Consider the following 14,617-nt stretch of genomic DNA (forward strand, 5'->3'; position numbering starts at 1 on the left):
ATGTATCACCACACATGCATGTGACCAAATGCAACATCTATTCTCCCACCAGGAGCCCAATGGTAGAATAAGCCTATATGCGGCAAAGGCGACAAAGAAACCAATCTGCCCTTATAACACAGTTCACTGAAAGAAGACTTATCAGCAATGTGCATTAATCAGAGAAACAGCCTTAACTTGCCATTTTTACCAATATATTACACAAGTCTTTTTTCAGTGCTCATCAAGTAAGATTTTAAGTTCAAAACCCTGATTCGCCAATTCAGAAAATTTTAAAAATCAGTGCGTTATACTGTACATTTTTCAGCCCTCCCTCAAGTGTCTTAACCCCATTCAATTTCAGCTGTACGTTTTTCATATTGCAATAAGTACACCTCCTTTCATATTACTCAAAAATACAGTATAAAACATCCTTCTACATAACCACCTCCTGAGAGCAATCCAATGAGTTGACTAGCAGCTTACCAAAGTCTGCAATAAGTTGTTTGAGCTCTTTTTTCTGACGTTTAGGTCGCCTGCTCTGTGTTCCTGTATCCCTAGCGAGCGCTGCATCAGTGACTGTGTCCTGATAACAAACAAGAGTTACACAGGAAGCACAACTCCAGCAAAATAAACCAAACCAGAAAACAATCCACCACATTAAAATACACCTTCGCACAGGATTTATTTATTTTTTTTTAAATCCAGGCTTTTACCCAGCATTTGAGTGACTGGTGTTTTTGCCAGTTCTAGCCTGACCCCCCCCCCCTTTCACACAGAAAACGAAATTACCGGGTAAAAGCACTTACCAGGTAATTTGCTGATCAACATGGGTATTTTGTTCTGTGTGAAAGGGTCAACCGGGTCTCTGACCGTGGTAAAAAGCACGGTCAAAGTCACGGGAATTACGACCAGGGTTGACCCTTTCACACAGAAAAATGACCCGTGATGATCAGCAAATAACCGGGTGAAAGTGCTTTACCCGGTAATTTCGTTTTCTGTGTGAAAGGGGTATTACAGACATAGGCTGCAGGGGAAACTCTCACCATACAGGATGACTGCATTTACAAATTAGGTGTCAAATACAGTAAAGACCTAATTTATAACAGGAAAAGGTATGTTTACAAGATTTAATTCAGGAAAAAAAAAAAAAGTATTTTTGGCAATTTGTATATGCAAAGGTTTATTGGAGTTCTGTCATAGCTATGGTTATGGAGTTCCTCTTTGTACACTTTCACCATGTCTATACCAACTACTGACCAGCAGCAGCAATCAAGGCCGACCCAGAGGTGCAGACTGTCTGCTAAATGTGCAGCAGTTGGAAGATTTTTTGGAGTAATGGATTGTGTATTTTTGTTGTTGTAATATGGTACATTATCGTTTACTGTACTTTTTTTGTGTGTGAAAATCAAATCTATATTACAAAATGTGCAGCTGTTACAGGGGTGCATAACGCTGGGTAGACACTGGGTGATATATCATCCATTCAGTTAAAAGGCAGATATATATTGCAAGCGCATCGGTGGGTGTGTACCTCCGATGTCTGTACAAAGTCGTTCAGACATATTGCGTTGCCTGTGCAGCGCAACCGATGGTGCTGACTTCCTGTACACTTGCTACAGGGACGGATGTCACAGCTGGGCAGGCAAATTCAAATGCTCGCCCAGCTGTGACATCAGGACAAGTCAATAAGTGTGTATACTTACCTGCCACACTGCAAAAATTGTTTAGGAATAGTTTGAGAAACATGTCAAAAAGCTTGAGGTGTTGACTTGGCCTCCAAATTCTCCAGATCTCAATCTGATCGTGCATCTGTTGAATGTGCTGGAAAAAGAAGTCCAAGCCATGGAAGCCCCAACCTAAAAGAACAAATATCCAACATGGCCAGGGCCGGCTCCAGGGGTCAGAGCACCCTGTGCCGGCCCATCAAATGGCGCCCTCTCATTGAGCGCGGCTTTGCCGTGCGCAACCGAATTTGGGGGTGTAGCCTAATTACCATAAGCCACACCCCCTATGTGATGTTATTTGGAGGCGTTCCCGCATGGCATGCCTCCAAATAACGTCAGGCTGGGGGTAAAGCCCAGCAATCCGTCACTGGCTGGGCTTCCCCCAGCCCTCTTCCGTCAGTGAATGGATGCCGTGCATCCGCGCGGCATCCATTCACACTCCGGGAGTCCGGCACCGCCGCACAGCTGCGGCGGTGGGGGTCCCCAACCTGCCAATTAGACCACCCGCGGCGGCGGGACAGTACTGTCCCGCTGAAATCGGGATGCTGGGGAAGGGTGCCGCCCTCTAGGGGTGGCGCCCTTGTGCGACCGCACTGGTCGAACACCCCTAGAGCCGGCCCTGAACACGGCACTACTTACAAAATCCTGCAGTGCAGTGTTGTGATTTGCCAATCAGGCACTTCATGTATATTATATTGATGCCTGTCCAAAGGCACGTAGGTCTATTTAAAACATAATAGGAGTGGTGAACAAACTAATACATAGGATAGATTTCTATCTATCCTATCTATCTATCTATCGAACTTGGGGTCCGGCACTCCTGTGACTGATACGTGATTAGCTTGCTGCGGTGCCCTCTTAGGATGTCAGATGCTTTCATGTATTTGGATGGGGGGCTCACATCCTAAGAGGGCACCGCAGCAAGCTAATCATGTATCAGTCACAGGAGTGCCGGACCCCAAGTTTGTGTTTTATAGAATATATATATTCCATAGACAAAAAACCTTCGTTTCACATGTCCCATTAAGGCTGCTTAGACATGATCTGAAAATTCACAAAACCTATTGAATTAGCGCCACTCAAACTCCAAAAAGCAATTAAATTACGATCATTAAGACTGACGCCTTAATGGACTTTTTCCTTGCGTAATACAGATATGGTATGCCATGACACCATGTGGTTAACTGCAGATTCAGCACTCTCACAAAGTGAGATTGCTGTCACTCACAAAATGGTGGAGCTGCTAACTCACAGAATTGTGTGCTCATTGGAATACACACAAACCATAAGTTTTTTTGGTCTATGGAATTTCATAGCATTTTTAAAATGTATTAACCATCAGGGTTTGGATGAGTAAACCGGGCCACCTGCAGGGGACAAGGGCAACAAAATGGTACACTAATGCAGGTGGAAGAGGAGCCAGCACACAGGTGGTGGTTTGGGAGGTGCAGACTGCGAGACGGCTGCAGGGGCAGGCTTGTAGGCGTGTGGGGTAGCGGCGGTGGTGTAGAGCAATGGCAGAGGTGCAGTGCAAAGGGGGTATCAGCGGGCAACAGAGGGCTCACCGGTAGTGCGCATGCACCTGAAAAAATAAAATCAATAAGTCACAGGTGCACGTAAGCAGCACTGAGATCCAACTACGCATCTATGTTAAAAATTAAGAGTAAAATAAAAAAAGGTCAGTGAGACCAGTCTGTGCTTGTTTTTAATTAAAAAAATAAATAAATAAAAAATGGCGTGGCCCCCTCCCCAAAAACAACAACCAGCACCAGGCTTTGGAAAGCCAGTGCTGGTTGTGCTAATTACAGGGGACAAATGACATTGGGGTCCCACATATGAAGCACAACCAGCACCAGGCTTTTGAGAACCAGATCTCTGGGGAGCTGGGGACCCCCTCAATAAAGGGGTCCCCCCTGTCAAGGGCACTCCAGGCAGATAGCCCGGGGCTATCCCCAGTACCTCTAGGTGGTGGGTGCCGGGTTCATTGTGTTGTGTGGTGCATATGAAAATATAAATATGGTCTTTTGCAGTAGTACTACAGGTCCCAGCAGGCGGGGCACTAAGGGCCTGCTTGTACCTATAGTACACCTGCAAAAGAAATATTCAAATAAAACAGACACCGTTTTTTAAAAAGTATTTTATTTATTTAGCAGCACCTTCACCAGGGGTGCAGCAGCCTTTAAGCTCTTTTTCATGGCTGCGGCTCCCCCAGGACTTCTACGGTGTCTTCACCTGGAAGGCGGCGGTCATTAAGCTCTTTTTCCCGGCCGCCGCCCATCCAGGGCTTCTGCGGCTCCTTCCGTCTTCGCAGCTCTTCTCTGCTGCCTCCCGGCCGACGACTGAGTGGACAGCGCCTCGCGCTGGCTGTATTTAAGCCAGCCGAGGAGGCGGGGCAATGACGTCACGAGCAGTGTTTGGCTCGCGGCTGCCATCTTTGAATTTCAAAATTCATAGCAACTACACTGTGCAGCAACCCTCACCAATGAGGGTTGCTGCAGAGTAGTTGCTATGAATTTTTGTTGGATCTATAATGAATTTTGTGATATACTGAATATGGTTTGGAAGCCCTGAAAAATGTGTATTGTTAAACCGAAACGTCTGCTTTTTGTCAAATGCAACCTGGATTTGTCTGAATTGCTCATAGATGAAAAATAAACAATAATGATATTTATCAACTAAATCTGGTGAGTGCCCTTGTGACTGCACATCATGTTGTGTGGTAGATCTTTTCTATAATAAATAAAAAAACACACATATATACACACACATACACAAATACACATACAGTCTATAATAGTTGTGTGAGGCTGTCCCATCTCCTCAATGTACATCAAAGCTGCAACAGAGTGGTCAGGACAGAGCCACGATGGGCATCTGCTGGGTCACCTCAGCCGCCCCCACCCCCTCAGCAGCTCTCTGTTCCCATTTCCTCCTGTCCTGTTCTACATACCCCGTACACTGTCCTATTCCCTGCCAACGCTGTGGGAGTTGGGGCATGAGCTGTAAATCCACAATCCGGTACTCTCCCGATAAAGCTCAATACTGTGCCAGGTGCCTTTCACAGATGGCCCAAAGGTTAGGGTCCGCTGTCGTATATAATAAAATAGGCGGCACTCCGGACGGGTGAAATAAACATCAACACGCCGCTTGTATATGCAACATTTCAGTGCTTTTAATAGCACTTTTTTTCAAGCCAAGTATAACATAAAACATCACTTATCCTACATATAAACACAAAAGACTCACAATCACGCTGGACGCTACTGCTCACTTACAATGCCCGGAGGCAGACACAGGAGAAGTGACATTAAGCTGTTACCATAACACATGGTAAAATTGAAACATATTAAATACATCTTAGATACAGAGGAGTGCCCATAGTACCGTGAAATATAAATATTAGACAATACATATACTAGTAAATCATATACTCGTACATTTACGTAAAGAGCATGAAAACACAAACAAACTGGCCTAAAATACGTCATCTGTAGCACCAATAAATGGGGCCTGATCACAATATACTGTATTAACATGGCATAATCACAGTAATAATTAGAGAACAATAACGTTACAGCTACATCCAAATCCTTACCATACTAGCTCAAACACGAATAATGAATACAAATATATATAGGAACAGAATGTACTGCTCTAGACAATTAAATGAAACATTGAAGTCCCAATGTTTCATTCAGAGCTTGAGAGGAAAGTGTGTCTAATTTGATTATCCATTGTGTCTCACACTGTAAAAGTCTACAAGATCGATTACCTCCTCTAGTTAAAAGGGGAATATGGTCAATAACTCTATACCTGAGAGATGCTAGGTTGTGCTTGACTACTGCAAAGTGTCTCGCCACTGGTTGTTCATTTGAACGAATTAAGTCAAATGAGGTCTGATGTGAAATTTCTCCACAGTGTATCGGTGAAAAAAAAAATAAAGGGCCCTATTGTAAAAATCTGCATGTAGTGCAATTTGAACACTTTTTGGGAGTCCCCAAAACAATGTGTTTTAGAGGACTTTCCCAACTGGGAAATATCATTGCGCACCAAATAATCTTTGAGGTTCTTACCTCAACGATAGCAGGTCATGAGAATGCTGCATGTAGAGATTTTAAATCTTTATCAGACGTGATCATGGGCCATAATGCTCTATCCTGTCTGTTGATGGTGCTGCTCATGTGCCTGTTATTGATATTTGTATGGCTATCCTGTAATTTTTTGTCAGTCAATAACTCACCCTCTGGTATACCTAATGTCTTGCGTTTGGCACAATCTAACAATATCCTACTGTAGCCCCACTGTGCCAATTTAGCATACATAGTGTCTAGTTGTTTGATGCCTTCTTCTCGATTTCTGGCTATCCTTAATGCTCTCAAAAATTGGGAAAAAGGAAGGGCATATCTTTAAAGCGGCAGGATGTGCGCTGCTAGCCAATAGAAGATTATTTCTATCGGTGGATTTCACATATAGAGATGGTACCAATCGCCCTTCAGTTTTGGTTAAAGTCACGTCAAGGAAATTTACACTCACCGGTTCCACGGTGTATGTAAACTTAACTGGATTGTGCAAGTTGCTATAATGGTCAATGACGTCAGCAAACGCCTTTGAAGACCTTGCCCAAACGATAAATATATCATCAATATACTGATAGAATGCAATGATATTTCTAGCTACTTCAGAGTCTGAAAAAAAAAAAAAACACTTCCTGTTCAATAATATACACATGTACGCATTGGCGTACGATGGGGTCACATTGGAGCCCATCGCAACGCCAGAGGTTTGCAAGTAAAACTCGCCACCATACAGGAAGTAGTTGCAAGTCAAAATTAAATTGCAGTAACTCCATAAACAAATCGACACAGGGACCCTCAGAGAGGATTAATGGTGATAAGGATCCTAGTCGCCTGCATTCCAGCTGAATTTGGGATGCCGGTGTACAGGGAGCACACATCTACTGAACATAGAATACATTCTTCAGACAAATCAGTTAATGTCTTCAATGATTTGAGCAAACTATTGGTAGCCTTCAAAAAGGTGTGTGTCTCTAACCGGGGTCTGTCATGTTTAATTCCGAACTTAGAAATGTTTCCTTGGTATTCCAACGGCATCCGCTCCCTTCATGACTTATTTATAAATAATACTCTCATCTCTTTCACCCAACTTCAAGCTAGTTTTTCCATTCCCTCCAGAGATTTCTATAAATTTCTTCAAATCAGACACTGGATTCAATCTTTTCCTACCCTGGTAGACTCGACTGGTACTATTCCCCCCATGTTCTCTCCCATATATCTTCGGCATCTCGCAAAGGGGGAATATCTTTTTGGTACTCTCTTATATTGTCGTCAGGAGAACCGGGTAAGTCACAACCCATTTGGAAATGGGATCATCTTAATATAGGTTTAAACTCGTATGTATGGTCCCAACAATTTTTTTCTGTTTTTAAAATGTCTAGATGTATTTCACATATTGAAATGTATATGAAACTGTTCTACCATATTTACTGGACTCCTGACAGATTGCACAATATATGGCCTTCTCAATCTAAATTGTGTTGGCGTGCATGTGGCCAAGTTGGAGAGCTTCTACATGTTTTTTGGCAATGCCCACATATACGCCCCCTTTGGTTAGGATTTAATCCTGAAGGTTACCGGCCTACGGCTGTACCCTATCCCCGTCTACTGCTCTTTTACATATATTCCATGATAATATCCCAGTTCAAAATAGATATTTTATTAGTCACTGTTCTTATTGCTGCCAGAGCAGCTATTGCTCAGTTTTGGAAGCAGGATAACCCCCCACCCCTTCTGTTGATTAAGTCCAAGCTTCATTATAGTTTTTTGATGGAGACTCTAAATTGCAGTTATTCTTCTTCTGCCAATTCCCCAATTATAAAGTGGTTTAGCTGGTATTAGTTTATAGCGGAGGGCCCATGCCTTCCAGTTAATGCACACTGATAATCTATTTTTTCTTTTGTCTGTTTTGAACTGTCTATTACAGGTTAAAAGTATTTTCTACAAATTGTGTATGTTAAATACTGATTTTTTTTATTGTTTTAAATTACCGTTTTGAAGTGCCTATTGAATGTACCCTCTAACCCTACCTGTTTTTTTCTCCAGCTCTCTTTCTGTATCCCTTTATTTTTTTGGAAAACAAGTAAGAAAACCTCAATAAAATTAATGTGTCTGGCTTGTGCACAAGGCTGGAGTAAAGCATCAAAGTATATGGGTACTGGATGGTATAAATAACCCCCTCGCTGCAATAATATGTCTGCCGGGGGGACTAACAGAATCTTTACGAATTTTGGGGATAAAATACAGTATTGGTTTAACAGGATAATCCACCTCTAAAGCCTTTTTGATAGACACAGAAATCAAACCCTCTGTACAGGCCTCAGACATCAAATTTATCCAATTCCCTCTTAAAGGAAATAGTGGGGTCATTGGGTAGCTTTCTGTATGTATTACTAATCACCCAATTGCTTTTCGCATCTCATTTTTGTAATCAGATTAAAAATGATGATGGCACCCCCTTTATCTGCTTGGCGGAACACAACAGTACAGCTTTATCCAGAAGTCGGGAGAAAATTTTAATTGAGGCATTGTTACTCAATGGGTCAAATTATGATCTCTCCAGGAGTTTGAGCAACTGAGGAAGTAAATCAGATACGGCTGATGGTTAATCTGTAAAGTGTTCCTTTAACTTGAGACTCCTAATTAACATGTAGGATTCCTACTTCCACTGCATGTTGTTAAATGGAACAATGAACACAAAGGAAAGGCCTTTTCAAGAAAAGATAACTCACTGGAAGAAAACAACCTGTTTGAAAGGTTAAAAACTAGATCCTGCGATTCTTTGGTGGTTTTCCCCTCCCTCTTATTTTGTTGCCCTCTGTGGGTACATTTGGGACAAGGTCTAAAAAACATGTCCTGGTACGGTTACCTACTGGTAATTGACCACAACCTCTACGTTTGAGACTACTGGGTGGCTCAGTCTCGCTTTCAGTAGCCACAGTGTCTGATGTTTCAAAGCGCGATCTATAAAGTGTACGTCTGAATAATGGTCTTTTATCAGACTTAGGATAAGCTCCTTTCAGCCAACTGTAAAAACGCTGGTGTTCATAATCTAAATCCACCTTTTTTAATTTTTAAACTTGATAGGATCAGTTTTATATTGTTCTAGTTATATATTTTAGTAATCCAATCGCATTGTTTGTCTGATGTTAAGACTGGCAGGGGAGATGTTTCAAACACTAATTTTTTCTTTGGTGCCATTGATTTCCCTCTTCGATAATTCAATAACCAGTAATAGCAAATCGAAGAAACATTTGTTTAAGACCGAAGTCAATTTTTTTTTTTTTTTTTAAAGAATTCAACGTTATCCCGACCAATTGTCAGGACATTCTTGACCCTGAACCACCAAAGGATTTTTATTTATCCTTGAAATAATTTGAGAGCGTCGGTCCGTGATAAAAGTAGTCAGTTTCTCTTTCTCAGGCGTAATAAATCATTGTATAGTTCCAACAGCGACGGGACTGTGACATGGTCCACCAATGAATAAGCCATTCTTTGTCTGAACCAGAAGGGTCTAAGGAAAGGTCTGCTTCTGACAACAGAAGTGTACAGGATGAATGTCCAGGCCTCCTACCATCTGATGTGAGGAAAACTTGTGACATTTTTAAATACAGCCAAAAAGAGATGAATACCACTATAGAGAATGCAGAAAGAAGTTTATGATCCCGCCCTAGTTTCATAATCTTTACAGTTTATATCATAATAAATGGCATTGACTCAGTAAATAAAGGGCGTAATATTAAACTATAATTGTTTGTTTTTGGTCCTTATTACTGATGTGCTACCACAAGCTCTATATATATATGTTCCAAAAAACGAGAGAGAGAAAAAGTAGAGCTATTATTGTAGTGCACTATGTTGCCATTTCATTGGTCTGTTATTTATTAAAACATATTGATCTTTATTTCAATTCGATTAAAATATTTGACATATAGGGGTCATCACAACTGGCGAAAGATTTTATTAAAATGAATTCAGTAAGGTAGAAAGATGTGCATAAAGTATGAAATTTGGTGTACAATAAAAAAAAAAAAAAAAAAAGAAAGAAATTCACACATGCTGCTGGTCGCGTATAGCCGTATTCCTATATGATAGAATAAATGTTAGTCTCCCCGTATTCTATTTATAATAACATGTGGATAGTGGATTTATTGATCTATACCCATTTATCCTTGATAAATGATATTAGGGAGAGATTTGTGTGTCTACTGCAGATAAAATGTAGCAGTTGCCGTTATCATGAGCTTACAATGCAACTCTTCAGAAAGTAGCAATCTCTATTTTAGCTACTTCCGTAACATTTCACTCAGATACACAGTAATAGTTTGTCCACATTGTAGCTGTTACTGCATAAGGGCTAACTAGCTCCGTGTAATAATATAGAGCTAATCAGATTCTATAAATAACCCTGCCGTTTATCTTAATCAGGGAATATTGTGTAAATAGTATCCCCTTACTCTGCTGCAGATATACACAGTTGTAATATCACATCATATTTGGTATTATAATTAAGTGCGGTCAGTCGGCATGTGGAAAGAAACGCCAACGCGTGTTTCGCCTGGCTGCTTTTTCAAGGCATCAACCCAAATGATTACGTCCTCTCTCATTTATTCCCCCAGTCTCTCATACTTTATGCACATCTTTCTATATTACTGAATACTGAATTCATTTTAATAAAATATTTCGCCAGTTGTGATGACCCCTATATGTCAAATATTTTAATCGAATTGAAATAAAGATCAATATGTTTTAATAAATAACAGACCAATGAAATGGCAACATAGTCCACTATAGAGAATGTCAGGCTAGATGTTCAAAGAAAAGTGTAGGAATGGGAATTAAAAAAAAAAAAAGCATAAAAGGCTGTTAAAATGGAGAAAATTGTTGCGGAAGTTGAAAGTATTGTCGCACTACTGCTGGGCAATTTACGGAATATACATTTCCATAAGGTCAGGAATAAAGGAGACACAAGAACTTTGATGATTAGACCACAAGATGCTAGAAGAGTCCGGATGTTAATGAATGTGGTGAAAGACCCTTATAAAGAAAAATGAAGAAGGACTTCACCATAAAAATGCCTCGTCCCAAATCGCTCAACCCAGGGGTTGTGAGGCAATATGAAGATAGATGGCAATAGTGAGCCATGAATCCTGTGTGGGGCTGCTGGAGGGATCCACAGACACACATAAGAAAAAAGTGGCAGCCTGATGAGGCAGACCAGTCAGGCTGCCAGAGTAGACAGTATAAGACAGAATTTGGCAGCTATAGAGCCCAGTGTTCCTGGAGGCCAGAGGGGGCCAGGAATCCAGTGTCCAGACCTGCAAGTGGCAGGGAAGCCACAGATCTCTGACTGTTTGCGTTCAGCTGTAGCGACCAAGCTGCAGGCCAGTATCAACACCTACTACTGGAAAATATATACCCAAATGAGTTACAATGCGGGAAATGTTACCTTGGTTTACTTGGTCTGTTAAGGGAACGTCACCATCCAATACACAATCCCTGATAAATTTTGTCACGTCGGTATTGCGTGGTAGACAGGCCCTTAACACCACACGTCAATCTTTATTAGTGGGTTCATGTGAACTACCCAAATTTCTCAAAAATCTTTGACATTTGGCTAATTCCTTTTTGGGATCGGGGAAATCATTTATAATGGAATTTAGTTCTGCTCTTGTCCAAGGACAATGCATTACCACTTCCCTCGTGGGCACTATACCGTTCGCATCTGCATTTCCATTTGGAACAGTTATTGTCCGAATGGGATGCAGACCAGTAGCGTTGCTACCTCTGACCTGGTTACCTGGCTGGGGGTTTAATCTGCTGCTGCTACGTATGGTATGAACAACTTCCTCTACGGGTGCAGAGGGTGTTAACACTTCCCCTGCTGTTACCGATGGAGATGGTGGCACCACCCGTGATTGTGGTGATGCAGCATCTATCATTTGCACAGCATGGGTAATGGCAGACATTACAATAGGCTCATCATCCACATCATAAACATTTTCTTTATGGTTGCTTAAGAGAGGGTACAAATTGCTTGTTACATTTTTATGGGTATTTTTGGTAACTGTACTTGCACCCCCATCCACATAAGGTGGGGGAGGTGAACGTGAACTGATTGCAATACTCTCCACAACGCTACCTTGCTGCACGTGCGTGCCATTTTGCGGCTCGCCCGTATTGCAATTTAGCATCGCGGGTGTATTTTCTGGCAATGCGCTCGCGACGCTAGTCTGTGTCGCTTGCACATTTTTAAGCCACGCATCCCCTTCACGCTGCCACAATTTTAAACATTCACAATATTTGACCTTTCTCTCTCGGGAGCGCATCAAACTGATGTGATTCCGGACATTATCTAATACATCCTTATCAAAACTACCAATTCTGGGAAACGGTCTAACACTCTTCATCGTCATTTTAAACCATACATCACAATACCTTATTGCATAAGTACCGTACTTAGTATGCATAATACGATGGGCCGATCCGATCGGCGCCTCCATTAGCAGCATATCAATGTCTAACATCTCTACTGTTTGCGTGGCTCCCATTCTGAGACAAAATCCTCCGCTTTTCAATAAAGGTTTAAACTGGTGAAAGACAATCTAGATACTCTCACTTACATACGGAAGAAATTTCTAGATGCCCCCGCTCACCTACGGAAGAAACTTCTAGATGCCCCCGCTCACCTACGGAAGAAATTTCTAGATGCCCCCACTCACCTACGGAAGAAATTTCTAGATGCCCCCGCTCACCTACGGAAGAAATTCTGGATGCCCCCGCTCACCTACGGAAGAAATTCTGGATGCCCCCGCTCACCTACGGAAGAAATTCTAGATGCCCCCGCTCACCTATGGAAGAAATTCTAGATGCCCCCGCTCACCTATTATCGCTCAGCTCACAATCACACCTAGTGCGGCTCAACTACAATGCTCAAATAACCCAACCTTATTATTGAACACTGCAGTCACAATGAGAGCCGGTCCCTAACAAAAATAACAAACCATACACCTGGTCTGTGTACTTAACGGTAAGCTGCTTACCGAGCGGCTAGACTAACCCTTGCACCTAGCCCTTAAGGATCATACGATACCTTTAACTGTCCAACACAAACACTTTTTCCTGCGCAGAAAAATACACGTTAACCCAGATATTGCTAACAATTGAAAAATGTAAACCTCAACGGCTTTGTTTAAACACCATGGCACCATTGTGCGACAAGTCACATACAAAATAATGCGACTACCACACAACCGTATAATGACTTTTTAGCTGTGTACGCAAAAGTGCGTCTTTTACTGTGCGCAAAACTGCGACTCAGCCGCGTACTCAATACTGCCGCACCCCTTTAAACGTTAGGTTCTATCAACAAAGGAAAACAAACTTTTTCCTTTCTTGTCCCTGGATTCTAGTCAACTTCCTTTGCTCACACGAAAACGGATAGCGATTTTTCAGCACAAAGCGGTTGCAGGAAAACCCTGCATGTGGCCACTCCACCCATTGCTGAAATATCGATAGCCGTGTGAGTAGGTGACTTCACTCGATGAGCCACCATCTGACAAAATTAAAATTGAACCTCTATATACCCATGCCGATACCTTCTAATATCCTACCTATAAACCTCTAAGGAGGACGCCAATTTGCGTATGCAGTCATACAGTAAATAAAAGACTCCAGACTTGGAACGTGTGGTTCCGAAGCACAAAGTATTATTCAAGTAAAAAGTACAGTCAGTTACACGCTATTGATCTATACACAGACGCAAAGGAATTATACAGACCCCAAGTACAGTATACATACGCATGCGCTCTGGACCAGATCCCGGCATTCAGAAAGAAAACCTCCGTCTATCAGCATTCAGCAAGAAGACTAAAGACCCAGTGTTTGAGCACACATGTTTATACCCCCCCAGAATAGACAGGACAATAGAGAAGTTTCTTGCTTATGCCATTGGTTCCCATGGGGGAACCATCTGTTACAGAGCGGTTAACAGGCTGGTTCAAATAGACTCAACCCAGCCTCCAACAACTGGGGGTCTCTGCCCTCCTGCCCCCCTAACAGTCATCCTAACAGTTATTTATATAATATACATTTTGTTGCTTGAAGTCTCTGCGGCCATAACTCGAGAATGCATGATGCGATCTCCCCACCGATATCACCTGAATATTGTGGAAAGAGTAAGCATCAGTACAAAACCAAACACTGCTTACTTCGCATGTATAAAACCTTAGTTATCAAACAATCTTTATTTCATAGCATTTATACTAAATGAACAACTTAAATCTTATACCTTAAAGCTTATGGAACCTTGTATGTTAATATGTAATGTGTGAGTATGCGGGGTTTGATATGAAGACGCTAGTTAACTTGGTGCGGATGCGTGCGCATTTAGCTACTAAACTGTATTTTCATTCGGGGTCTTAAGCATAATGTGTATATGTGAAATGGTGAAAGATGCAATCGCATGATGCTAATTGTGCATTCGCTACTGGGCGTCATGTTAGCAGCTCAATTGTGCGTAATGTGCGGAGTTTATGCATGAGATTCCATCTATGATGGACTTAACACACACACATATATATATATATATATATATATATATATACACACACACACACACACGTACATACATCATTCCTCACTCACATTTCAGACTGCAATGCAAATGTGACCTTCAGCTGTGAAGCTAGGCCATTCTGTCTGGGTGTGAAACTAAAACCTGTTTAGGATTCAGACATATCCAATTGTGTAGATCAATGCCTGGATTATATTACAATTGCCAACAGGGATTCCCAATTTGTATGTAAAACACTCACAGTTTCTGGTGCATTGTCTATT

The 14,617-nt window shown here is 41.8% G+C and overlaps 1 protein-coding gene across 2 annotated transcripts in view; it reads right to left on the reverse strand.

The window, feature by feature from the left end:
* Positions 1 to 14,617, reverse strand: part of BRCA1 (BRCA1 DNA repair associated) — a 242,308-nt gene that overhangs the window by 163,563 nt on the left and 64,128 nt on the right. For both annotated transcript variants that reach the window (XM_088480740.1, XM_088480741.1), the window contains exon 7: positions 466 to 565. In XM_088480740.1, coding sequence (XP_088336866.1) covers positions 466 to 565 — 100 coding nt within the window. The remainder of the gene's footprint in view (positions 1 to 465; positions 566 to 14,617) is intronic.

Source organism: Taudactylus pleione, unplaced genomic scaffold, assembly GCF_031769625.1.
Source record: "Taudactylus pleione unplaced genomic scaffold, aTauple2 ptg000256l, whole genome shotgun sequence".
Taxonomy (NCBI): Eukaryota; Metazoa; Chordata; class Amphibia; order Anura; family Myobatrachidae; genus Taudactylus; species Taudactylus pleione.